Here is a 27965-nt window from a genome sequence, read left to right as displayed (position 1 = left end):
AACAATATTATTTTGGTTGAAGGCTGAGAGCAAAGCAGTATTTGAAAACATTTGTATTTCTGTTCTTAAGATCCCTCCAAGCCTAATCTGCTTTATTGCCTGATACATTGGTTCCTTCACACCTGGGAGCCTTCACAGACTTCCTCCAAAACTATATAGCACTAGGAGAGAGCAGAAGTTTTGTTGTTACATATGTGGCTGAAATGTATATTAGTTCAGATAATGGTGACAATATCTTCCCCTGCACTTGGCAGTGGTGAGGCCACAACTTGAGTGCTGTGTCCAGTTCTGGACCCCTCAATTCAGGAAGGACATTGAGGTCCAGAGAAGGGCAACAGAGCTGGTGAAGGGTCCGGAGCACGACTCCTGTGAGGAATGGCTGAGGGAGCTGGGGTTGTTTAGCCTGGGAAAAGGAGGTTCAGAGAAGATTTTATTGATGTCTAGAACTGCCTGAAAGGAGGTTGTAGCCAGGTGGAGGCCAGTCTCTTCTCCCAGGTAACAAGTGACATGACAAGAGGTGGAATTTCTTCACATAAAGGTTGATTAGATATTGGAATGGACTGTCCAAGGAGGTGGTGGAGTCACCGTCGCTGGAGGCGTTTAAGGGAAGCCTGGATGTGGCCACTCAGTGCCACGCTCAGTTGTGGTGTTCGGCCATAGGTTGGATTCAATGCTCTCAGAAGCCTTTTCGAACCTAAATGATTCTGTGGCTCTGCGATATGCCACGGTGCCTGCGGGATTGCCTGCTGTGTTCGAGGGTCCGTTTACCCCCACGGGAGGCGCCGCGCCCTCGGCAGAGCCGGGCCCGGAACTACAGTTCCCGTCAGGCCGCAGGGGCGGGGGAGAGCGGCCGATGCCCGGGCGGGGGGCGGGCGCCTCACGGAGTCTCGGCCGCTGCGGCGGGGCGCGGGCGGCGCTGCCATGTCGTTCTCCGTCAGCCCCCTCAAGGTCTGCATCGTGGGCTCGGGCAACTGGTGAGTGCGGCGGCCGCTGGCAGGCGGGCCCCTCGGCGCCGCCGCGGCGCGGCGCTCCCGGAGGCGGTGCCCGGCCGGGCCTTGCTGGCGCTTCCCGCCCGGCCGCGGTCCCCTCGGTGCCGGCGGTGGGGCGCGGCGCCGCCGGGCCGCGGCGGGCTCTGGGTCACGCTTGTTCCGTGCGGGAGGGCTCCTCCTGCCGTGCCCGGGGCTCGTCGTGCCCGGCTCCCTCGGAGCGGAGGTGCTGCCCTGACGTACTCGGAGGAAGAAGCGGCAGAATCGAGCACGCAGTTTAGCGCTTGTAACCAGCCGCGTGTCCTGCGAAGAAGTTGTTCTAGGATATTTTTAACCTGGTATTTGTTGTGTGCTTTGTCCGATAACAGATGACATAGACATGAAAGATACTGTACATTTAATTTCTTTTTCCAACTACGCCCTGCTCGTAGATCTTTACTAACAACCTCACTTGTCTACAACGATGTTGTTCGGGGTTTTCCGTGTTCCTATATGCCTATTTTCAAAGACAGCTCAAAAAAGAATTGCGAGATACTAGGTTATGCCAAATACCTTCTTTTTTCTTTTCTTCCCAAACTGATTATGCTGAGGCACACTGAGAGCTTGAGACAAGGTTTTATTGCTGTCTCTATCTCTAGTTTATAATTAGACTTAAATAAACTTGTTTCTTCATCCGCTGAAAGCAATAGACTTACTTGGCATCATTCTTCAAGAGGAGTATCCTGTTTAATAACCCTTTGTCTTCTTTAGTTATTTCTTTTTCTTACACCAGATCCCTCTTTACAGTGAATAAATTAAGTACAATGTGTTATAGAAATAGGTCTTCACAGTTTGTCACTTCCAATTACTAAAGCTAAGCACACATTACTCAGGTAGCGTTGGGTTTTAAGACATTAAACTCGAGAGGAATTCCGTGTAGAGCAAGGCACTGTGTTCTATTAAACTAAATTTGCCAGTCTTTTGTCAGGATGATCTTAGACTTGTTCCTCACCCCTGCCCACTCCATGCAGTTGGCTTTTGCTGCTGTTAAAAATACCAGGAGCTGCCAAGTTTTATTTTTCTTTGTGATCCCCTTGTTGAGGGAATGGCGGATGTTTCAGTGCAGTATCTCTTGCTTTCCTTGCACCAGCCTGTAAAACGTGTGCATTGCACTATATGTCACAAGGCAATTATGCAATTAGATCTTGTCTTTTAGGAGTGTGGTGGCTGTTGTTCTATAGTTGAAGTCTAGAAAAAGTTTCACAAGAAGTTTGACTGCATTTGTATTTGATTCACCGTGAAACAGTTGCAGATGCAAAAGGATTTGTAGATACTGCCTACTAGCAACAACCACATGCAAATGTATTTTGTTTTCACTTCAGCTGATCAGTTTAATAAATAAGAAAAGTTCCTGCCTAATAGGATGGGTTGGTGGCAAAATGCCCATATCTCTTGTGCTGAGAGAAAGAAAAAAGTTGCTGCCTGATAGTAGCATTCTCTCTTTCTTTTGGGAATAAATGTATTTAAATAACTTACGGCTTCTTTCATATGTAATGGTAGGGTTTTTCATGTGAGTAAAGCAGAAACCGAAGTAATCAAAAACTGAAAATTGTAATTATTGGAGAGGTAGGTGCTTTCTTCTTCAAAGTCCATGGGATGATGGACACCAAACCCTGACTGCAGAGAGCACTGTGATTCAGTAGTATGTGTAATCATTGAACTAAATTGGACTACATTTGTATACCTTGTAAGTGCCTTTTGAACTGCAGCTTGCCATTCTAAAATATTTAATTATTAGTATTTAATGCATTAAAGCAGGTAATGAGAAAGAAATTGAAGCATTTGTAAACTTCTGATTATTGATATTTGGGGATTCTAAAGCCTGAATTATAAGGGTGTGTGATTGTTGGTGCCTAAATTGTAGGCATGTAAGTAGTTTATCTGAGTGGGGTTTGGCATCTTGAGCAGTTTTGAGACAGTAGATTTAGGGGTGTTGTGTGAGGTGATTCCATCAGACAAGTCTTCTCATAGCTCTTTAACCTATACCTGGGATGAAAAAAACCCTAAAGGAACTTGGCAGGACAGTAGCTTTAGAAGGGTTAAGCCAGCTACTTTGGTTGAATAACTGCTTCCAGTCAGACGTGTTTGGTTGGTTTGCTACAAGAAGGTCACCTTAACAATGAAGTTGACTTGGCAGGGGTCACTTGACACCTGAGGGAAGATCATGGGACAGGACAGATGGCTCAGCATAGAAGAGTAGGAGCTGTGCTGTCTGATGACCTTGCCCTTTTAGGGTTTCTCAGCTGGTGGATCAGAGATTCTATTAGGATCTTTTAAGACAGGGGATAAAGTAAGGTGTCTGGAGTGTTGAGAGAGTACACCTTGGGAATATACCTTGGAGCTGTGGGATTCCAGGAGAGTGCCCAGAGTAATTTAAAGCACTGCAAGCGTTGCCTTGATCATGTACTGTAGCCTGTTCTGCTACCACTTCCAGGGCAGGTTAATAATGTGTGTACAGCCAGAATTTATCCCTCACTGTTTTCTTAGAACCAGTCTTTAAGTAACGTAATTACCAAACTTAAACAGAAACTGTAAAATTTGGGAAGAGATGGAAAGTTACTGGACAGAGGGGTTTATGCATCTAGGATCTTGTAGGAAACTGGGAGGAACTGTGGCTTAACTGAGGTGATTTTACAGGGACAGTGGTAGAGCCAGATAATTATATAATTTCCACTTGCATGTTGTGACCTCCACTACTACTGCTATTATCAGGGCAAGTCAAGGAGCTTTTTGGCCTTGTGCTATAGTTGAAAAGTGATGAGAGGAAAGCAGACCAACTGTGAAATGGTCCTGAAAGAGTGATTCCAGCATCATGGGAAATGATGAACCAAAGGAGCCAATCAGGGGAATCTTCTTGAATTCAGAAACTAAGACTAGACAAATCTTCACGTTTCTTAATACTGCATTCAAAGGGTGGGAAAAAAAAAAAAAAAAAAGACAACTCAGGCATTTAAGTGTTAAATAGTAATGGAATTAATATCTCACGTAAGTAGTACACACTGCCAGACTTTCTGCTGGCAGACTGAAAATCCCAGTCAGAGAGTTGCTGATTCAGTTATTTCTGTCTTACTCTGTCACCAGCAAGCACAGAGAATATGTAGTGACATTCAAAACAGAAGGCAGTGGGTTTGCCAGGATCCCAACTTTGTATATAAATCTGTAGGAGTAAATGTGCTTTTGCTTAAGGAACTCCAAGCACTGTCTGAGGAACACATATACATGTCTTGAATACACGGTCTGCTGATTGTATGGATGTGACATTTGGAGGCTGAGCTGGTGAGCTGTATACCAGTATAGCAGAAACCATGCTGGACGAGCTTGATAAGAAATGGCTTGCAATTGTCTTCTGTATCACCTTCTGAACCCAGGGGCATTTTTAGTGTGTGAAATGCTATTAGAGAAGTAAATTCCAGTCTTTTAAGACACACAGTTTTATGGTTTGACTATAAAAGGTCTCCTTAGGGTACTAAATTTTTTTCTGCTGCTACTTAGAAAGTGACCTTAGCCATGTGCTAGCACACATCTTTAATCCAGCCCAATGAGCTGTGCCACATCAAAAGCTCTTGAAGCAGAATGAACCCACTTTGTTCAGTTGCCAGCTATGGGTTTGTTATAAGCAACAGACAATATAAATTAAGGGGATTGTATGGGTATAACTAGATTGGAAAAGTTAGTGTTCTTACTTCCTAATAAAGTGTGCACTTTACTCACATACATGCACACACACATGTAAGCCTCAGATCAATGACTCGGTATTTTTATTGCATCTCTTTAAAATGTTTGTTCCTCCTTAGTAGGTTATCAGTAATTATGAAATTGTCTCCTATCCCAAGAAAGGAATTTAGGTTAACAGGTATAATAGAATGATGAAAGGGAAGATTGTGTTTGTTCCTCCTCTCGTAATTGTGATTATTTTCATTATTGCTTAGAGATTTAAGAAGTAAAATTGATCACTGTAATACAGATCTTACTGTATGCTGTTCTTGGGGAGAATGTGAGTGTAACAGTAATGGACTTGTCTCCCTGCAGCTTCAGAGGATGCTGTTGCAATAGTTAAGTTCTCCGAGATTGGCTGCACAGCCATGAAGCTTATAACTTCTGCAACATATAAATGATTCTTGGGTTTCAATGCCAAGTATCAGTATCAGTATTGTACAACAACTTATGAGTCTTAGCAAAGAAGCTTCTCATCTCTTAAAGGTGAAAATGACACATTTAATAAAATTTAGTATGCCACTTTTACCTCAGCTTTAAAGATACAATTATTTTGATTGGGGAAGATACAGTAACCTAAACTCTCAGTGGATAGCCAGTCAGAAAACAAAATAAGTAAGGATGTTTCAGTAAATTCTTCAGTCCAGCCTACTCTAGCTGTAGTTGAGAGAAAGCACCAGGTGTGAATGCCTAGCGTATTTTGCCACTTATTTTACTAGATCAAAATGTTGTATGGTAGCTGATCAAATATCTGTTAATTTGTGCTTGTTTTGAAAACAAAGTCTTTTTTTGTACAGTTATAGACATCATAATTTTTTAAGACTATTTTTGTTTTCTTTTGTACAGGGGTTCTGCAGTTGCCAAAATAATAGGTAATAATGTTAAAAAATTGCAGAAGTTTGCTTCTACAGTGAACATGTGGGTCTTCGAGGAGAATATTAATGGGAGAAAACTGACAGATATCATAAATAAGGACCATGAAAATATAAAGTATCTCCCTGGATACAAGCTGCCAGATAATGTGGTAAGGCTCAAAATCTAAATTATAGTTATGGAGCAGAGGGAATATTGCTTGTGCTATAGAGTTAGAAATTTGTTTTGTTAATACCTCTAGGGTTTATAATATTTCAGACTATGCTATTTTACTGATGACATCAGAAATTTGAACAAGTAAAATTATGTAATTATGCAGTTAAGTAAATCCAATGCACTCTTTCTTCCTATCATGATTGGTCTTTATGTTACTTCAATTTCTTTACAAGAAAGTAAATGTGAAAATAAGAGCGAGATTAACAGCTTTGACTATACCCATTAAAAAAAAAAAATTGGTCAGCCTTGTATTGGAGCTATTGGTCTGGGAAGTCTATGCTAGTGTTTCTTTTCAGTGACAAAATGCAGTAGTTTGTAGCATTCAGCATGAGACCAAACTGCTCAGGTTCAAGCTCAAACTGGGGAGATTCAGTTTGGATATTAGGAGGAATTTCTTCACAGAAAGAGTGACTAAACATTGGAATGGGGTGCCCAGGGAAGTGGTGGAGTCACTGTCCCTGGAGGTTTTGAGAAAGGACTAGATGTGGCACTCAGTGCTGTGGTCCAGTGGACTGGGTGATGTTTGTTCCAGGGCTGGACTCAATGATTTCAGAGGTCTTTTCCAAACTAATTGATTCTGTGATTCTGCTTTTATCAGATAACACTTCTGTGTGGTGTTAATTTTGAAAAGTTATGCAGCCTTTCTCTCCCATAACTACACAGGTTGCTATCCCAAATCTCCGTGAAGCGGTACGGGATGCAGACTTGCTGGTTTTTGTCATTCCTCATCAGTACATCCATAAAGTCTGCGAAGAAATCACAGGACTAGTACCCAGGAAAGCCCTTGGCATAACTCTCATAAAGGTACAATAAATACTGTGCATTAATAACTGAGAATGTGTCATGAAATCTTCTAAGACAAGATGACTTGATATTTTGATATTCAGAGTCTCCGTGTATTATTCACTTGATTGGTCCATTAAACCTTTCTAGGTGTAAAGTTAGAATTTGTCTTGGTCATTAGTGGATTGTTACGCAGCACTTGCAGGAAGAGGAGAATGAGGCTCTTCACAAGACTTTTAGAAAGAAAGAGGGAGTCAATATGTTTTGCACCACTAAGCTTTCCAGTCTTTTATTTGTTATTTCCAAAAGCATCATTAGACGAAGAGCAAAGCACAAGCATAATGCTTTGTTTGTTAATGCACATCCCACATGCTGAGTTGATCATTTCAAGAACTGCTGAGAGAATTTCATGTGATTGCAAGGATAGTGCTCTTGTTCATGTCAAATATTATGTTACAACAAGAGAGTTTGTTCAGCATCGTCCAAAGGCAGTTTGAGCATAGGAAATAGGAAAGGGCAGAGGTGTGGGATGGGAGGCATTTCACTGGAGTGTTTACAGTTTTGCTGGCAGAAAAATATAAAAATGTGGATTAGCTTATTTTTGGGATTGTTTTTGGGTGGGTGGGCTTTTTTCCTCTGTATGTTTAGCTGGAAATAATAAGCTATTCCCACAAGGTTTGGAAGATTTTGGTTTGTTGTTGCTTTGTAGGCCATTTTCTCAGCACACATTCCCTTGTTTCCTGTCATCTCTTTAAAATCATACATTTATGGATCTATGCTCAATAAAGAACAAAAAACCCCTATCACTGCATAAGGCAAGCTTGTCTCTTTAGTTTGTCTAACAAAGCTCACAAAATCTATTGTTTTGTCATTGCTGACTGGTGTAATGGTGAGAGGTATGAAAAAGTAATGCTTCCAAAGTGTTCTTGCTCCAAATTGTAGAAAAACTCTTCATATTTTAGAAGGGTAAAATAAGGCATTGTTAAAAGTGTGCAAGATAAACTTTATTCTTCTTTCATTTGCTAAATGTGATTTATATTCTTCTAGTCATAGGAGTAACTAATTAAATTGATGGACTAAATAAGGATTTATGTCAACATACGTGAAGTCAGGGTCCTGGGCCTATATTCCCTTGGAATTAATGGCTATATTTGACATACACACACAAAAAAAACCAAAACCAAAAACAAACAAACAACAAAAAAAAAAGCCAAACTCCAAACAGACAGAAACCCCCAGCAAAACAAGAAATCCATGCTTAGTGTAGTGGTGGAAGTGAAATTGTGGCACTTGCCATGCAGTGCAGAGTTGGTTACTGAGCAGCTTCCCACTGTCACATATGGACGCAGCACTGCATCCATAGGCAGCCTTTGCAAAGAAATGCTGCGAGGCCCCTTAATAATTTGCAGGAGAACGGAAAGTACATGTCAGTTTTTATGAAAAGGCGTGACTAAAAAGGCATAACATAACATCATTAGAAGTATCATTTGAGAAGAAAGGGCAGAGATTTAATGCAACATTCTTTCCTCTACTTTTGCATATTCTCTAGGCGTGCTGTTTTCATCAGTGTCATAGTTTTTGGGTCTCATGCTCAATGCTAATGCTGTTAAAGTGGCTTGTGTTAACTCTGATACTTAAAGTGCAGTTCTGCTCTGAAAAATGTGATTTGTGGGACATCTTGTTTCTGTGCTTTCTAAATTGGTTGTCAAGTTAGCGGTGTGTCATCTTCTAGTGTTTTTTTTTTTTTTTTCAGACAGTCTAATCTTCATGCAGAGCCTAATATCTGACAATATGACAATAAAACTGAGTCTTTGGGAAATAAAGACATTTGTCTGCTGGTTAATAGGCATTTCCGTTGAAACATTTGCATCTGTGTTGCTTTACATTAGCTCTTTGTCTAAAACCTTACAAGTCACTTGTCTGAAACGTTACAAGTGACTGTGTGGCTGTTGGGAGAGGAACCATATAAAACTTAGAGTGCAGTACAGCAGTGAACTCAGGATGCAGGGTAGCTGAAAGTCATTCAAAATACTCTTCAGCAACCTCAACATCAGCCTCCTTTTCATTTCCCTCTTACAGGCTCCAGGGATTGCTCTGACGGGCATGTTAGAATGCAAGCAGTAAGGTCGCTTGTATTGCCTGCAGACCATTGCTGCCCAGGGAAAATGCCCATGATGGAACCTTGGTTTTGTAGGGAGGAAGGGATGTTTGGTTTTTATTCTGTCATTCTGTATTAGATTTACCTCTACAATAAATAGGTACAGCTCACCTTGACTTTGTCAGGAGTTGCATCTGTTTCACAATGGAGCAGACATCTATGCGTTTCTGGTCTCCTTTAACTTGCATGAATAATTGTTGTGTAGGTATTTACATTTCTGGAGCTTTTCCCAATGTGTGCATGCTTTTCTGTTTATTATTTGCGTGCTTAGGAAGAGGAGCCTTGCAGTTATTTTGTGGGGACATTTTTGGCATTGTGAGGGGAAAAATGCAACATGTATTGATTGTATGCTTGCTTTCAAGTTGTTTCTGTATGGTTCATTACAGATGAGAAAGCAGAGTTGTGCATTAATTAGCTGTGCAGATTGAAAAATAATGCAGAAATGCAAGCATTAGTTTAATTGGCAGGTTTTGTACAGGCATTTCTGCATGTCTCTTCATTTCATCATGTTACTTAAGCAGCAGCACCTTTAACCTGTGGAAATGCAAATTACCACCTGCCTGAAGTATCACTATTGGCAGCATACAAGTGTTTATGTATATGTGTATATGGAAGTAATACAGGATCACACTTTTTGCCTATAAATCATAATTCAAAATTACTAATTCCCAAAAAGTATCAAATCCTCAGCATTAAAGAAGTATTGTATGGAAGGTGGTATACTGTGGGAAAGAATGGCTATTTCAATAACTGGTCTGCCATACCCCTGTAATAAAAGCTGAAAAGGATTATGTGTTTAGCAGGCTGGGAGAAATGAGTTTTATGGGAAGAAGGTGGTCTCGTGTGGAGTTCTAGTTCAGGCAGTTCAGGGTACCAGACTCTCTTCCTCTCTGCAGCATTAATATGTGGGGTGATCTTTCCTAAGGCCCTATTTCTCCCCTTTTTTTCACACTTTGTAAAGAGTGCATTATAAATACAGATTTAAAATATCCTTATAAGTTAAATTATTCTCAGTTGTTTAGCTTTCTACATATCTGTGAATGGCTGTTCCATTTGTATTTCTACTGCTAAACTGTTATTGGTGTTATACACTGGGGAACCTGCCTCTGATATTTCAGTTCAGATATCTCTTCACAAGACAAATTATTCAGATGTCATTTTTTGAGTTTCAGTGCAATTTCAAATCCAAATTCAGGTCTGGTTCATAACTGATGGATTGGTTATGCTTCACTGATTAAAGATATACTGATAATAAGCACCTGATTTCTGAGCTAACAAAACAGAATGTTCAGCACTCTTTGGAATCAGGTCTTTGAGGATGGAATAAAAACTGGTTTCATAATCTAGAGTTTAGTCCTAAATCTTAAGGTGCTACCTCCTATAATTCTAAGACATCCTAGAGAGGTCAAAATAGCAGAAGTGCCTGTGATAGTGTTCCTGTCATCTTTAGTCTTTGTCTGAATAGTCCTTGTTTTACTTCTCACCTGTGGACAAGACTAATTGTGTTCTGCTTGCATCTCTACTGTGCCTAATGAATGACTTTTTAGTAATTCCATTTAATGTTGGCTGCAGGGAATAGATCAAGGCCCGGAGGGACTCAAACTGATCTCTGACACAATTCGAGAGAAGATGGGAATAGACATCAGTGTGCTGATGGGAGCTAACATTGCCAATGAGGTGGCAGCAGACAAATTCTGTGAAACCACAATAGGTACTGTTCCAAGTTGTAAGAATATTGAAAACATGCACCTGTACTCACAGGCACACATCAAATAGCTCAAATTTCACTGTTTTCAACATTACCTGACTGTTACCAGAAGTTGGTTGAATTTCCTAGAATGTTTATACTTCCAAAAGTACTAGGACAATACTGGGAATAGAGGGAGAGAGACCACAGTTTTACCTCTTCTTACTGGGATTATAACCTTAGTATGTGAAATACAAGCATGTTTTTTATCACCCTTCATATAATAAGATGCTTCATTTTATTACTGTGTTTAAGATTTTTCTTGGGTCTGAATGGCTTTACATGGACAAACAATTATAAATTCTGTTCTCTAGCTCAGGTGCTATTGTAAAAAATGGTGCTTTCATGCATGTTTGTTTTGGTTTGACTTTTTTGTTTGTTTTTTTAAGGTATCTTGTTTTAATCTCTCAAAATACTTAATTCCCACAAAAACTAGAAATTGTTTTAATTCTGTGTTGGTGTCTGAACACCTTTGCAGCATGAGCATGTGCCTAGTCTTGGATTTTACAGTTTCTAGAAAGGCATGTGTATGTGTATATGCATACAGGTACTCATACTTCATAGCACAGAGTTCATATTATGGGGTTTTTTTAGTGTTAATTTTTAGAGTTTTGTGCACTACTAGTTTTGTAATATCTCATTCACAGTTTTTGCACTGAACTTAATTTTGAATGGTTGAACAACATCTTAGTGCTGAGAAACAATTGTCAGAGGCAGCATGCTTGATTAATAAAGCAGGTTTAACATACCTCTATCACTAGGTATTTTTCTGGAGTGTTGACTTAGAAATAATTGATAGAATTGCTCCTACTATATTCTTAATTCATCCTTTTTTATTATTTGCTGTTCTTTTTAAATACAGTGATCAAAAAATGGACAGTGTGTACAGAATTAATGGAATTTTTATTTAGAACCTGTTGTTGAGAAGACAATAAATTGTGAAAAAGTCCTGAGAACAGGGATGATGTTTAGGATTGAGATAGAACAACCTTATCTTTGCTTTTAGGCATTTTGGCTTGCACAAGAAAGGCTAAATAACATATAAATAAATTATTCCTTTTTTTTAGTTTTCCTTTCTCTCTCTCAATAGGCTGCAAAATCTTGGAAAATGGCCTTCTCTTCAAAGAACTCCTGCAGACTCCCAACTTCCGAATAACTGTAGTAGACGATGCAGATGCTGTTGAGCTGTGTGGTGCTCTGAAGGTAAGATTATCAGACTGCAGGTGATACACAGATGAAATAGTGATCCTTGTAAAAAAAAAAAAAAAAAAAAAGAGATTATTTCCATTAAAAAGAATATGTTCATTGTATTTTATATAATATGTAAAACTGCCACATAACATTTCCAGAAGAACCAGAGGGGAAATGAGGGAGCAGCATTTTCTGAGAGCTGGCTTTTAGATCTGTGTCTCACCATCTGCCAGGTTCTCTTTCTACATCTTCCACTTAACTTAGATACAGTCATGAAGCACGTATTGATTTCATCTAACTGGCTGGCATGTTTCTAAGTCTATTTTAGTTCCCTTTTTCTTTTTGCAAGAGTGTGTTCATCAAAAGAAAGGGAGAAGGAAGTTGGCATTAATGCTTCCTATCTGTTGACAAAATTATCCCCCTCTTCATTGACTGAAGCAATGTGAGCACTCATGTTTTATATTTTATGGACATATACTACATAAGATTTGTGTGGATAACCACATACAGAAATGACCTGAATAGGAAAAAAGTTATTTTGGACAGTTACTCATCCAAAATTTTTTCATAACAAAATTGATGCCAAGAGGAAGCAAAGGCTAACTTTAAAAGATTGTTTAATGGCTATTTTTCAGGCTAATTTACAAGCCATTTGTGAAGGGGAGGCATTAGTTTTTTGGCACCCTAGCAAACATTACTGTAGCTCACATTATCTGATACCTATCCTGAATAATTTCTGATGGATGTAGTGGTTTAATAATTATTTTGACTTACTTATTTATTTTTTGTGTTTTGAATAATTATTTTGTCTGCCTTTGGTTTTGCTGTTGAAATTTTGTGTAAACTAAATTAATTGACTTGCAAAGCTACCATACCAAGCAATGATGTTTTAATGTAACTGGATAGATATAATAGCATTTTTTTGTCATATTGATTTTCTTAATTTCATCTTGACAGCTGTCATACTGGAAGGCCTGAGAAAGAGGAGGTTTCTGTGGGTCTGTGCACTGATGGGATTAGGTGTTTTGAGGCAACATGCTTTGGAGTTACTGTATAGTTAGAAATTTCTTGAGATTGTAGAGTTTGTAATTCAGCTCCACAGCCATTGCTTTAAAATGCTCTGGTAATGTGGGAGGTTACCAGAACAGAAATCCCTGTGTATAGACCCTTGAAAAAGTTTTGCAGATTTATTTTTCTTGAAATCTGCTCAGGAGATTTCTGTTTTCTGACTAGCTTAAATTCTTGTCTGATAGAGGAGTTCTATCCCAGGAAGTCTGCATTCAGACAAATCTCTTGAAAGGGCATTAGAGATGAGCATGCCCATCAAACTGGGCAGGTAGTCAGTAGACACTCAAAACTCCACTATAAAGGTCTAAGTCAGGCAAGATACCAATATTTATTTGGAATTGCAGTAGAATTTAAATGGATTGTTATTCTTGTCCTGAAAATATACTAAGGTGAGACTTTTGGGGATTTTTATAACCTTGATTTATTGCTTTCTTCTACTTCATTATTCATTATACATCCTGCAGACTGAACTGTCTAGTTGAATTTCTGAAAAGGTGTTTATATTCTGTGTGCTCTAGTCATTTCATATTGATTGCAGTATATTTTGTTAATTGAGTTGAGATTTCCAGAAAATGCATGGTATAAAGTCTAAACAAAAAGTGAATTAAGGATAGATTAACTGGTTTAAAAGTGCTGTGGATTTCTTGCATAATTAAAAGGGAAAACTGGTATAAAGAGTCATAGACCCATCATTCTAGTGTAGGTGATGTCTTTAAACATACAGATCTGCCTTAATCCAAAAGAAAATATTAATAAAATAGTATTTTTTTAAGTATTTTTTCATTTAAAACCCTTTCTAGTTTATCCTAAATCTTGTGGTGGCAACATGTAAATAATGTCCTGAGCTGTTTTACTCTCAAAAGATTGAAAAGTTTTATTAATGTATTGGGAGCATGTCTGGGTCTGAAAGAAAATAAAGAAGCTAAAATTAAACCTATGGATAAGGTTTTATTTCCATAATGCAAGGCAAAATGCAAAACTCAGATATTAATAATGTTTTTTCTTAAGAGCTGTACATATTTTCTATCAGGAGAATAATTTGCTAAGGGTATCAAGAAGAGCTTTGCTTTTTTGTCATTCGTCTGATAGTCTTTGTAATAGAAATTTGAAAAGTAGACTTTTTTTTTAAAGAGTAAAATCTAATGTATAGCTTCAGTCAGCTGACAGTTTGTTAAACCTGGGAAGTTACTTCAGTAAAAAATAGTAAAAATTAGCTTTCTTTAACTTCCTGAAAGGAGGAAGTTCCAATTTCAGAAGGTGACAGTATCATGTTGCATGGAAGCATAGGCATGAAATGAGAGGCTCTGCTCTCTTTCTATAGCAGTGCCAATTTGAAATGTCAGTAGTGGCACTGGAAACTACAGCAAGGAGGACAGGGGTAAACAGGCAAACTCGTCAGTCCAGACAGTAGTTTTGGATGTGGAAATAGTAACAGCAATTCCTGTGTTGATATTTAAAGAATGAGAAACAGTGCACTATGGAAGACATGTATATTCTTCCAGCTTCTGTACTTTTCTGTAAATATCAGCTTAGGAAAAGGAGACTTTTCTGTTATTACTGGCATAATGGACTAGCTGTTATAAGCCTGTACTCCACCTCACTTTTTATTTCTGCAAGCCTTTCTAAACAGGGAAGATTTTCAGCGTGGGTGGTTGCCTAAAGCTTGGGAAAAATACAGAAGGGTAACAAAGAATGCTCTGAGGACAGCTTTCCTGTACAATGATAATTACAGGTTTGAAATTTGGTTTTGGAAGCCTATTTGAGTTCAGACTGTAATATTAGGTAGTGCAGCTGGGTGATTATAAGAGAACATGTGCTTGATTGCTGTTTATATATGGATCTGTATGTGGATATGTATAGAATATCTACTTCATTTACTGTATTTAGATTTGTGACAATGGGCTGGTGAAGATAGATATAGTGAAGTGCAGAAATCAGTGCCATGAAAAAGCAGTCTTGTGTCAGCTTGGGGACTGGCTGAATAGACTGTGGCAGTGACTTTACAAAATGTGATAGTACTGAGGAGGAACAGCTTTCTACTGTAACCTGGCTGTTGGAACAAGAAGTGTTTGGCATGTTCTTTGTGAGGATATTTTTTTCTTTTGAGGGCTGGTGAACATTTCACATTTGTCTGTTGACCTTTTCTAAGTGTTGCGGACAGAAATTGACAAAGTTGAAATTTGGATAGTTGTTTCAAGGTGCCCAGTTGGCTTTACAGGCAGCATGACTCAAAGCCACCTACAAGTACACCTGCCATTTACCAGACGATGAATGGGCCTTCCTAGGAAATGCTTAAAGGTTATATCACCTAAAAATAGTATGTCCAGCTATGCTCACATATTGAGGTGCTGTTGGATACTGATGGATGTGATAGTGCAGAGCAGCATAGACCCAAGGTTATCACCTCAGAGGTGTCCTTGGAGTCCTTACCATCTGTGCCAGTGTGGTGATAGAAGTAGCACAGATTGTGAGGCAGGACTGAGCTGGGGTACGAATGTGGCCACATCCTTGAGAGGCCATGTAAACACTGGTAGCTGAAATCTCAGAGATAAACCATACCTCAGTTTACCTCACTTATCCAGTGCAGCAGTGCAAGGGGTGGTTGAGAGGAGGAGGATTGAGAATCTAACCTCTTGATATGGAAAAACAGCCATGCTCCAGCTGCCTGATGATCAGGATCTGGAGACTTAAAAACCCTCAAGTGGCAGCAGCCAAGGACCGAGACAGATGAAGGTTACTGTGGGAAGGAGAAGCAGCAGCAGCTTGGGTTGCCTTTCAGGTTGTTTCAGGCTCATCTAAACCTTCCAGTTTCAGCTAACCCTTAAGTAAAGTAAGAAGTATAGTGAGGATTTATTGTTTACCAGTTTATGTAACTCAGCATTGTTACTTGCAAAGTGTGTTTAGGGCAGTCACTGTTGAATAGTCAGTGTAGGTACTCTAAAAGTTGATTGTGAGAGTTTTTTCATTTTTCTTGAGATTAAGTGGAAATGAAATTCAAGTTCACCAGGAGCAAACAAACAAATTATATTTAACCTCTCTAAGAGTCCTGCTGGTACTGTCTTTGATTTTTTGAGTCTTTTCATTTGACCTCTTCTCAGCCATCAGGGGAAGCAATGAGCTTCTCCAAGTTCATGTGTAAACAGAGGGAAAGCAGGCTATGCTGAGCTGTGACACTGCCTCAAGGAAGGTAAAATAATATTTCTGCTTAGTTCTTTTATTGATCCATTTAATTATGGAGAAAATGGTTGCCTCAGAAATGGCTGCTGAAGCTGTCTTCATGAGCACTCCACAAACATGCTTTACACTGGATATTGGATACTTCTTAGGACTGACTCTATAGGAGAACAATCTATCAGCAAAGTCTGCAGACTTGTCCTTGTTTTCTTGGTCATCTGTTGACCTTGCATTTGTGACCTCTTGCATATTTGCAGCAGGTTGTGTGCAAGTAAAGGACACATTCTCTTGTTTGTTCTGACACATACTGTGAGTATCAGCATTTCTTTTCTGGAGCATAGCTTCATTATCCTAGTGAAAAAAAAAACTAAATCCATTCCTTGTTTATGTTCTAGAATGACTAGGACTAGAACTAACACCAGCTTCAGGATACCAGAACAACTCATCTGTTAGGGTAAAGTACTTTAGTTGCTTAAAACCACACTGTGAATCATGTTACAGGATGTGTGCTTTCATGCAAAAAGCTGTTAATGCCAAGATTGTGGAAGTGTGTTTGCTTAAGCATGTAGTGATTTTGAGAGCTCTGAATGCCTCAGGCCAAGAGGAATATTGTGTTGCAGTCCTTTTGGGGTTATTGTGACAGTATCTTTGAACCTGTGGAGCATGTTTGTCAGTAGGCACTTGCGTATTGGGCTCTCAGACTCCCATGTGTGCATGCAGAAACAATCAGTTTCTAATTTCATGGAAATGTGGACTCTCTCCTCTTGCACAAATACATATCCTCTGCATCTGTGGGAATTTTTGTAACTTCATGCAGTGGTTTAATCCCAGCTGGCAACTACGTATCACACAGCTGTTCACTCAGTAACCTCCTACCCCCTATCAGGGATGGGAAGGAGAATGAGTGGACAATAAGTAAAACTCATGGGCTGAAATACAAGCAGTTTAATAATTGAAATAAAGGAAAATACAATAACAAGAACAGCAGTAGTAATAGTAATTTTAGTGAAGGACAGAGTGAAAACCCAAGAAGAGCAAGTGATGCACGCTACAGTTGCTCACTACCCACTGACCAATGCCCAGCCTGTCCCCGGGCAGCAATTATTGGCTCCTAGCCCATTGCTTCCAGTTTATATTGAAACATAAACTTTAAGAAATTTAGAGATTTTAAAGGAGCTAAGATTTTAGTTAGAGATAAGCCTTACTAGAGTTAATTAAAATAAATGAGTAGGCCTTGATGAAGTTAAGGGTTAGTAGTTAACTGATAATTGATTGCTTGTCAACACAATGTTTAGTTAGCTGGGTTTATAATGAAGAATATAGAAACTGACAAATAGCTTTTAGGAACATAAGACAATTTTGGGCCTCCTCTGTTCTGGAACCAATTGAAGACAAGAAACGGGAGTTCTACCAAGAGTTCATTTGTCATATTTGCATTTAAAAGGTAGAAAGGTCAGAATGAGGAAGACTTAATTTATGTCCTCATTTGAGACCCATCCTCATGAAAGGGACCACCAACCCATTTCAGGGGACAAACTACGCATGCTTAATAGCTTTTGAAATTATTAGCATACAAAGTAAGGAATGGGATGTACCAAAATTATGAATATGTATTTGTATTTTGGGTATTCAATACTTGTATGTATAAAAGGGCTCTGTAATCACTTGAGAGGCATGGTGTGTATTTGGGAGCCATCCTACACACTGCTCGACATCGCAATAAAGATACACTTTCTAACTTTAAACTGTTAGAGATTTTTTGTCCGTCACAGTTGGATATCGGTACTAGATCAATATCCATATTTCTTTTCTAATTCAATATACTGGACATGGCATTTTATGCTATGGAGTATCCCTTTGGCCAGTTCAGATCAACTCTTCTGGCTATGTTGCTCCCTCCTCAGACTCTTGTTCTCCTCGCTAGCAGAGCATGAGACACTAGAAAGTTCCTTTCTTAAAGTAAGCACTGCTTAGCAAACCACCAAAACACCAGTGTGTTATCAACACTGAACTCAAACCACAGCATGTACCAGCAACTAAGAAGGAAGTTAACTGAAACCAGGACACTTCAGGTGTAGTCTTTGTCAGTGGCAGCATTTAAAATCAACCATATAAAATACAGAAAGATGTTTTTGCCAGGTCAGTCACCCTTCCTGCCTCATGTACTTCTCAGAAGATCACAATAGTGATAGTGCCACTAGGCCCTTGTGTGTCAATTTGCGTTCTGCTCGTGCATCTTCCTGAAACAAGCTCAGCTTAGTGGCTACAGCCAGAGATTTCAAGTAACAAACTGCTTTGGGACAGCAAACAGTCCTCTTGTTTGGGACTGAAAGGTAACTGAGTTGTAAGTTTTGGGAGATTTTTTGTCATTTTTAAAGGGGTAACTCATCTTCGAATAACATATAATAGTAGTGATATAATTAGTTCTCTACAGTATATTAGGTACAAGACAGTTGTCAGAGATTCTTGAAGGATTTACATGAAACCAGATGGTAGACCTTGTAAATTAACAGCTGTGGCTTGAGGGATACTTATGCCAGGATATAAGAGTCTCCTAGGCGTGGGGGTGTGTTCTAGAGCATAATCTGTTGTCTTGTTTCCTCATTATTTGCAAACTGTGTAAGGACATACAATGGGAACATTGTACAGACAAGGAGCTCAGTGTTTTAGAGTTTGACTCACAACTTCCCTTATTCCCTAGCCCATTTCCTCAGACGTAACTAGTCTTGGTACAACTTACTTAAAAGAGTATTTCTGTTCCTCCAAAGACAAACACTGCAGAAAGTACAAATAGATGACAAAATACCATAGGCAAAATCATATTGTAAATTATGATCAAGTAGACTGCTTCAAAGTGGAAAGTCAAACTGGACAAAGCTGGAAGAAAGAGGAAGCTTTAGTATGGGAGTATTCAAGAAGTGTATGGAAAAAGCCCAAAGGTTGTTCAGTCATGTTTGTGTTTTTTTAGCTGAGTGATAAATACTTACAGATTAGACATACATGTAAAATCCATGTGAATGGGTTATCCCATCTGAAAACTTAAATATCTGTTTGACTTCCTCTTGCTTTGGCATCAAATGAAAAAAATACTAGATGTTGCTCTCTAAGAGGTGTCTGAGGAAAATGTACCTTGGCTGAATCACCAAAGCCAAGATCTAAGCCAAGATTATTTAAATGACCAAATTTTAAAGTAGACTGTCTGGGGCTGCTTCAGGTCTAATGTTGGGATATCTGTCTTCAATTTTTAGGATCACCTTTAGACCTCAGCTAGCTGTTCAAAAAGCAATGACTGATCCTCTAGCCACATGTGATTCAGAGTCACCTAGCCGTGACTGGCCACACAGCTCTGTAGCTGCCTGGCATTTGTGGTGCTTACAGTCCAAAACCAATCCAGCTGTTAACCAGTGGTTGTTTTCAGTAACATCTTCTGATTATTGTTCTTTCTTCATCAACAGATAAAGTTTTGGTTTTTTTTTGTTTTTTTTGGGTTTTTGTTTGTTTGTTTGTTTTTGTTTTGTTTTGTTTTGTTTTGTTTTTTCCTGCATCAAGTGCTACTTTAGGAGTCATCATGTTGGTTCTCCTGTGCATTCTGTTGAGATCACTGCTGCTGCTGTTGCATGCAGGAAGATATTAACATTCATTCCTTCCTTGTTTGATATATGTGTCAGAATGCTATCTTTTTCTTTGGAGGGTTTTGGTAGAGCTTGTTGTGTTAGATGGATTTTTTAGTGGGGATAGTGGAACCATGGCTAGTGTCTGCTCTGACTCTGAAGCCAGAAAATAGTTTTTATAGTCACTTCACTCAAATGTGTCTCATCAAATATCTATGTTCTGTAAACAAAACAGGGACCATGTAGCTGAATGTTAACAGCACGTTCTTTGTAGAAGGTTGTCACCAAGTCTAAGGAAAAAGCAAACTTTTTTTTTGCTAATGGATGTCTTCCTGTGTCATGAACCTTTTGGGAATCCTTTAATAACTGTTATGGTTATAGAAACTGTATACTTAAAAGGGTTGGGTACTCTTGGCTTGGCTGAATTTGGTCCCTTAGCATGTCATCATAGAAATGATTAAGTGCTTTTTAGCTGTACTATTGCTTTAATTGTTAAGAAAATCTGGATAAAGGGACTATAGGATGTCAATCTAACTTCACCCCTACCTCAGGTCAGGAGTAGCTCAATCTAGCTAAAACCTTTTTTGGGTGTAGTGCAACCTGATTGTTCTTAAAGATGGTCAATAGTAATAGCTCCACAGCCTCAGGGGCAACTTGTATTAGAGCTTTAACTATGTTCTTATCCTTAGAAATGTTTTGCCTTTTTTTTAAAATTTTTTTTTTTTGGGTTATCCCATAGATATCAAAATCGCCAAACCAAAATAATCCAAACTAACAACCTAGTCTTTCAGTAATAAGGTGTTTGCCATTCTTTAGGATATCTGTAAGCAGTAATTGAGTCATTTCCCATTTCTGTTCCTAATAGAATGTAGTAGCAGTAGGAGCTGGTTTCTGTGATGGCCTTTGCTACGGTGACAATACCAAAGCTGCAGTTATTCGCCTTGGCCTAATGGAGATGATCGCCTTTGCCAAATTTTTTTGCAAAGGACAGGTTTCTACTGCCACTTTCCTGGAGAGCTGTGGCATTGCTGATCTCATCACAACGTGTTACGGTGGCCGGAATCGACGTGTAGCAGAAGCATTCGTTAAAACTGGAAAGGTACCTAATTCACAGGGTGAAATCTGCTCCTATAAGTACTGCCACTCCTCGTTTGCTGGAATAACAGTAGAGTTATCTGAGTCATGGTAGCTCACTGAGTGGGCACCCTTCTCTTTCCTCGTTTTCTGAATCAGTTGGCTGGAATGAGTGTAAAGGTATTAAAAGGTGGGTGGGTGGTGATTTAAATACAAAAGCTTGAGAGACAAGACATCCTGTGAGATGCAAATTTAAGAATACTTACAAACAAGAACATAGGACAATATTCTATATGCTCACTCAAGATTACTTTTGAAAAAGAAAAAAAAAACCTCTCAGTAACTTTTTTTTTCCATCCATTATGTTGTCAGGCTTCTGAAAAGTTTATCATAACTCTCCTTTGCTTTCTTTTTTTTCCCTCTGCTGCTTAGTCTATTGAAGAATTAGAGAAAGAAATGTTGAATGGTCAGAAACTCCAAGGACCACAGACTTCTGCAGAAGTGCATAACATCCTGAAGCAGAAAGGAATGCTGGACAAGTGAGTAAGAACAGATAAAACAATTTCCACATGCCCCTTTTTTATCTCCATAATTCTTTCTGCATATTTGGTTTTGATATCTTCATAAAAGTAATAACCAGAAAGAAAATCACTGTAATAACAGTAGATTAGAAGTTAAAATCAAAAAGAGAAGTGAATAGAATCTGAAAATAATACTGGTGTAGATAGAGCTATTAGTGTGACATTAAATTTGTGAATGTCCTTCTGTTTGCAGAGTGTATTGTTGCCTTCTGCTACTACAGAAAAGTGCAGCAAGTGTGTTTTAATATATAAAAAAAAAATGCATGAAAGTAGAAGTAGAGCTTCCTAAAGAGACTGTGAAAGTCGCTACATCTCATTTCACTGTAGGAAATTCACTACTTACCTCCAAGGAGAGGAGCTTGGTGATCATCTGTATAGATTGACTGCCTCCACCACTTGGATTCTAGCTTAGATACTGCAGTTCTCCTTCTTAATGTGACTTCCAGTTTGCTGTAGGATAAAACCTCCCATCTGCCTCTGTAGGTCAGGGTGGTTTTTTGTGGTATATTAAGCAGATTGTCCTGGCTTGGTTCACTTGTATTCAAGTCAGAACATGAATGATTCCTATAGCCACACACACAGTTGTCTCCTTACGAGATTAAGGGATACATTTATCTGTTCCTATTTGTAAAAGAGGAAAAATCAGAAATTTAAAAACTGCCAATTGAAAGACCAACCCTTTTTACTTTTTTTTTCCAAAAGCATTTTTAAAGTCTAGTTTTAATGGATCAGCTGCATTAAATTATTAATGTTTTAATATTATCTTTGGCTGTAAGGTACCTAAGTCTGTCTCCTCAGTGTACAGTAATTAAGCTAACTGCAGAAAAAAATAATTAAAATGTTGGCTTCATTCTTTACTGTTTATGATTCCCTAAATGAAACAGGATGCTGTGTCTGAGTGTTGTTTTGTATCCTGTTCTATCTTACAACAACTTGAGGTCATTATAGGTAATTTTGGGTCGTGTTTTTAATAAAAGACATGAAAACAGTGTTGCTGATTTCTTTTTGTTATGCCAACATATATATGTCAGTTCTTCATGAAAGGTCTCATTCAACAAGACTTTAGAAAGCAATTTTCAAAGTGTTTTTCAAGAACTACTGCTTTAAAACATAAAACACAGTGGAGCAACCGTGGTTTCAAAGTGAAGAGGTAAAAGTCTCATAAGGGTAGAATTTAATGTTTTGGTCCTAAAAAGCGATTCCCAAGGCCATGTAGAAGTGTGCAAAAGTCAAAGTTCAGAAGAGCCTTTGATAGCAGGGTTGATGCCTGTTGATACTCGTGGTGCAATTGCTTTTTTTCAACAGTTGTAGTCCTTGCTGTCTTGATGTGCTCAGGCCTAAGATGCTTTTGGAGTTTGCTGGCCCTGAGCCTGCAGTCAGGTTTCTCCATGTGAAGTGTGGCAGACCTGTGCACAGTAATGCTCTCTGGGATAAGCAGCAGGACGTTGATATCAGGTTGTGGTTTGTAGTAGTGGTGCTTCTTTGCTGAGCGGTAACTGCCTAAAGTAACTGTAAGTACTGTACCTAAACCTGTGGGAAACCTGCTTTTGCTTCAGAAGGTTCACCTGTTTTGTGGTCACCTCTCACATGGTCATACCAAATTTTGTTAATGCCTACATGTGAACTTTTATGGCAACAGCAAATATAACCCCCCTTCAGCCCAGTACATCATGCAAAGTGAGTGGTTAGTGAGGTTTGTTAAGAAATGCAGAAGTCATTGTGTAATTTTTTTCTGCAGATTTCCTAGTAAGGGTTTTGCAATGTGAGCAGTTTAGCATTGGATTTGAGAGAGCAGCTATGTGGCTATATGATAATTTTTTTTCATCAATGAAGTAGAAACAAAACTCAAGTCGGTTTAGTTTGGGGTGATGTACTGATAGCAGCGTTACTGCAATGTAATACCTGACAGCAGAATGCATAGGCCATCATACATGGTGTTCAGTACTGCTCAACACTGAAATGGGCTTTAGAGATAAAGCTTTAGAGTGATTGGTGGGACACATTTCCTGAGGAGAAGGTCCTAGTCCAGATGTGTTCTGAATCACTCAGAAATTAACTATTGCACCATGTCCAATGACCCTTATTTTTTATTTCCATTGGTTAAAATTCATCAGTATAAAAAGCCATGATGAAGTGGTATATGTACTTGACGAACAGATCAATCCCTAAAATTTACCAGGCTTTGTATGAAAATTGAACTTATCTGCTTTTACTGTCTGGGATGGACAGAAAGTAAATAGAAATTTCTGTAAAGCATCTTGGTTGTAATAAACCTTCAGAATATCAGATAACCCTGAATAATTTGGAGGTTGTTTGAGATCTGGCCAATCTAAAAAAAAATAAAAAAGAAAAAAAGTAGATGTGGAATTTTGTATTTCAAAATCCAGGTTAAATTTTCAGTTTTTATTAAAAACTTGACCTTCAATGTCTTCCTGGGTCTTTTTTTGTCACATTCTGTATTATCAAGTTATTTCTGAGAAGTACTGCATAACGAATGTGCCAGTCATCCTCTTTAACCACAGATGGGTACTGCTGTAAGAACAACAAGGAAAAATGTTTTAAATTTATTTTTTAAATCCCTTTATGGTTGTGCCATACATAATGAATGTCTCAGGCTCCATTATAGCTAGCTAGGCTTCTGAGAGTCACACTATTTCAGAGATACATGAAGGTTCTGTAGTTTTGCCCTGCTTTTAAGCCCAGCATTTACACCTGACAAACAAAAACTAAATAATTTTTTCCACCTCTCCCTTTTCCCCCTCCCTCTCCTCACCCCTTTATATTTCTTTCATTTAAGAAAATGTTACAGAACAAATTTACACTGTGTTCACTTTCCCCACCCTCTTTCCTCAGGTTTCCACTCTTCACAGCTGTGTATCAAATTTGCTATGAAGGGAGACCTGTTAAAGAGATAATTTCCTGCCTTCAAAATCATCCAGAGCACATGTAAAATCCATCAGGCCGTTGTACTGATGCAGCTTTCTGCCTTTCGAATTCGTGTCTGGGTTCAAGTGGATGTAGCTGTCATTAAGCTTTGTTCAAAGCTGCTCTTAGGCAACCGGAACAACATGAATGTCTCTGAGTGGGTATCCGTGTTTGGTCCCCAGCCTGGTTCAGCACAGCACGCGGTGTTGGCTTGGTCATTGTCCTTTTCCTGGCTAACATGCAACTCTTCTAAGATACACAGTACGAAAGTTGCACTACATGCCTGGTGTCTATATATACACAAGTGTACTTTGAGTTTGCTCCTACACCATGAAACACAATGCTCTGTTGTCTCCTATTAAAGCCTAGTCCAAAATCTGCTGGCACTCTGGGAAGAATCCCAATGGTTTTGATCTGAGGCTGAATCAAGTGTGTAATCTTGAAATATTAGGAATCTGTTAGAACTTTGTTTTATTCTGTATGCACAATTAAATATTAACATTTTGCATGCTTATGACTATATTAATTTAAGCAATGTTAATGCAAAACAAGTTGTAGCAGTTTTTTTGGGGGGCTACAGGAATATTTCAATGAACTCTAGTGAAGAATATTTTGATTTTTGAAAGTTGCTGAAATTGTCAAGCTACTTTGAAACCAATTCCTAAGTGAATTTAAAGTTTTTAATTACACTGTTTTAAAGGGAATATTCTAGAGGGGGATCATTGCCTCCCCTTCTGTTTTTTAATCCTTGCATTTTTGTATTTCTCCATTTCTCCCTTACTATTCCTCTTTGTTAGGCTCTTCTAGAATCCAATTCCCCAAGGCAAGGCAGAGGTGTTGACCTGGGGGTTCTGAACCCTAGAGTCTACAGTTCATTTTATTGTTTTACCTGTGGTTGTTCTTCACTGCTATTGTTGGTTGGGTGATGAAGAATAGCCTTGGGTATCCACTGCTCCAAGTTGTTCTGCTGTGTTTTTAGCTTAGCTGCAAAGTGTTGGGCTCCACACAAGACTCCAAGGAATGTCAGGGGAATTCCTTGGTACAACACAGCTTGTGTTGTCAGAAGGGTTGTATGCCAGTACTATGACTGCATTCATTTTAGTGCCTGCCAGTCACTGGCACATTCCCACTGGGCTGTAGTCCTGATCCAGCCTTCCCAGCTCTGGAGTTACTCTTTCACTGGACAAAACTTCTGTGGGTGCTGAATCAAGTCCTTTACAACTAATCTCCTAGAAAGCTTCTCAAAGGCATCCATCTCTCTTATTCCCCAGGAATCTCAATTAGGTTTTTTTCAGGAATCCTTGTTTTATGAGGGAGGTTAATTTTATTTGTTACTGGAAAATTTGTGATTTTATGAAGTTTAAGGGGGGGACATTGGTTTGGTTGGTCCTTTTAGATTTTTTTTAAGATTGATGCAAGAGAAGAGAGGTAAAATCTGTTTTGCTTTTTTTGTATACTAATGTGTGGGGTTTTTTTTTTGGTAAAATATATGCTAGGCACATTAAGAGTGGACTCCTTCCATCTGGGAGACAAGGCTTGGCATTAGAATTTATAGAACAAGACTGCCCATCTGCTCTGAATATCCATGCAGCAGTATCAGAACTGTTGTTCACTGTTCTGAGTGGTGGTTTTAGACTAGAAAACATGAGTACTCACCCATCCTGAAACTTTAGGCTGTCATTCAAAATTTGCTAAAGCAAAGAGGATGCCTGAGAGTAATTGTCATACCTACATAGCCTGGATTACTCTGAAATAAGGAAGCTTGGGGCAACTTCCCCAACTGTAGACAGGAAGACCCTTCCATTTTGGGATACCATTTTTTTGTGCTCCTGTATTTTGGATTAATATTTGGAAGATCTCATTAATGTCCCTCAGATATTCAGGGATGTGAAAAGTTATTTTGCCTTACTTCTGATTTAGTGCTAAACACTAGAGATGGCTGGGAGTTAAGTGACATCAGACATTTTTGGCAGTTGGGAACATCACTGGTAGAGCTGACTTGGAGCAAGCACTCTGCATAGATGTTTAAGAGGATATTTTAAGGTTGGAAGCACTGTTATACTAACGCACACATGGAGCATAGACTCCTCATTACTGCGTAACTTTCAGTGTGTTTGCTTATGCTTTGTTTATTTTCTGGTTTTTTAATACCCAGTTGGTGGCTTTTGCTTTGTATGTGTACATATACATTATATATATAAACATTTTTTTTTACATGCAGTATGTAGGACAGCAGCATTTTGTAAGATACACAAAGGGCTATATGAGCTAAATGTGGTAAATTAATATATATTTTTAAATTATTTCTTTATTATTCCAATACTACTTCTATCACTGAAAGTCTCAAATCTTAATTGTTCTCGTTTTGTAGAGAAGCTTATATTCTAAGGCAAATCCAGAGAAAGGTTTTTTATGGAATTCTTTCCTCCAGTCTGTTACAATATTCTTTTTTTTCAGACAAAAAATAAGGTTTAAGTAACTAAAATAACTAAAATAGTTTATTTAAATTTCTGTTGATAGTTCACTATTTGCATTTGCTTTTCAGTGCTGGAGAACACTCAGCTTGGCACTATGTATTTTTTTCCCCCACTAACATTTACTGTTCATTAAAAGACTGTGACATGGTACTGGAACTGAATGAGCCTGCTCTGCAAACACTCTGTTTTGCCTAGTACTCGGATAGTTTTACTGGAATCATTAACCCCTGTGTAAGGGGGTCATAAATTTGTAACTAATTCTTGGTTTATGAACTTAAATGCTAAGGAAGACATTACATTCTAATGATACTTACTCAACTTGCCCTCATCATATGTACTGATTTTGTTTAGAAATGCTGAATGTATACCTGTTTGAAGAGTTAGTACAAATAAACATTTTTGTCTTGGGAATCATTTTGGTTTCTGTTGTCTCATTTTACAATTAATATTATTTTCACTTGATGGAATGTAGGTTTTTTTGGTTGTGGTATGTAATGATAGCATATATGAAATTGCTATGCAAGAACATAAATTTTAAAAAGAGCTATTTGATGTCCAGAAGTCATCATTTTCTTTCTTTCCATTAGTGATACAACTCTGTTGATTTTGACTTCAAGTTTTTGTCCTCATTTCCCTTCAGTTTCTGTGGGAGCCACTGGAGGGCACTGGTCGGTAATGGCTGATTCCACCCGATCTGGAGTTACTCTTCTGACCATTTCTGAATTTCCCAAGGTTCCTGTATGACTGCACCTGTCTTACCGTGTCTTCCTTGTATTTAGAAGGTGGATGTGTTGTAGGCCCTCTGGAACTGAGGGAAGGAGCTTGGTATAAAATTCCCAACATATTATTACCTCCACCCAAGGCACCTGTCATCGAAGACCCTCCTAAGTATAGGGCAAGAGCCACTACCTCAGCTGTTGGACAGTATGGTCGGTGAGATCTTTCAGTATCACTGTACTCTGTACCCAACGTTTGTTTCTGTTGGATGTTGAAGTTGAAAGACTTTGGGAAGTAACAAGAGCACATTGTGCTCAGTTTTGTCAGTTTGTACATCAGCCAAAGGGGTGGGAGGTGTCACAAGTGTTTATCCAGAGAAAGAAAGGTCTGCTACTTAGTGTGGGACATCATACTGTAAAATAAGTATGGTTTTCTTGGTGACCAGAATAATGCATTGTCTACTGAAAGCCTCAGAGCAGTTAATAAAATGAGAGCAATATCTTAATCCATCATTTACACATAGGGATACTGAGAGGAGTAAAGATGGTTGCCTAGAAAATCTGTGCCTGGTTGCATATTCTTCCTAATTTTAATATGGATTTTTAGCCATTAGGTCATTTCTTGTGGTACT

The 27965-nt window shown here is 38.7% G+C and overlaps 2 protein-coding genes across 2 annotated transcripts in view; one reads left to right on the top strand and one right to left on the bottom strand.

Moving 5' to 3' along the window:
* The window catches only part of OSBPL10 (oxysterol binding protein like 10), a 492302-nt gene that overhangs the window by 134132 nt on the left and 330205 nt on the right, over positions 1 to 27965 (bottom strand). The gene's annotated exons all lie outside the window — the stretch shown is intronic.
* Positions 847 to 27028, top strand: GPD1L (glycerol-3-phosphate dehydrogenase 1 like). The gene is made up of 8 exons (XM_021525870.3): positions 847 to 974; positions 5586 to 5763; positions 6492 to 6632; positions 10342 to 10480; positions 11607 to 11719; positions 20426 to 20659; positions 21067 to 21173; positions 24069 to 27028. The coding sequence occupies exons 1-8, from the start codon at positions 922 to 924 to the stop codon at positions 24163 to 24165; spliced, it is 1062 nt and encodes a 353-aa protein (XP_021381545.1). The 5' UTR covers positions 847 to 921; the 3' UTR covers positions 24166 to 27028.

Source organism: Lonchura striata, chromosome 1 (assembly GCF_046129695.1).
Source record: "Lonchura striata isolate bLonStr1 chromosome 1, bLonStr1.mat, whole genome shotgun sequence".
Lineage (NCBI taxonomy): Eukaryota > Metazoa > Chordata > Aves > Passeriformes > Estrildidae > Lonchura > Lonchura striata.
Note: the sequence above shows the minus strand (reverse complement) of the source record. Positions and strands in the feature narration are given on the sequence as shown.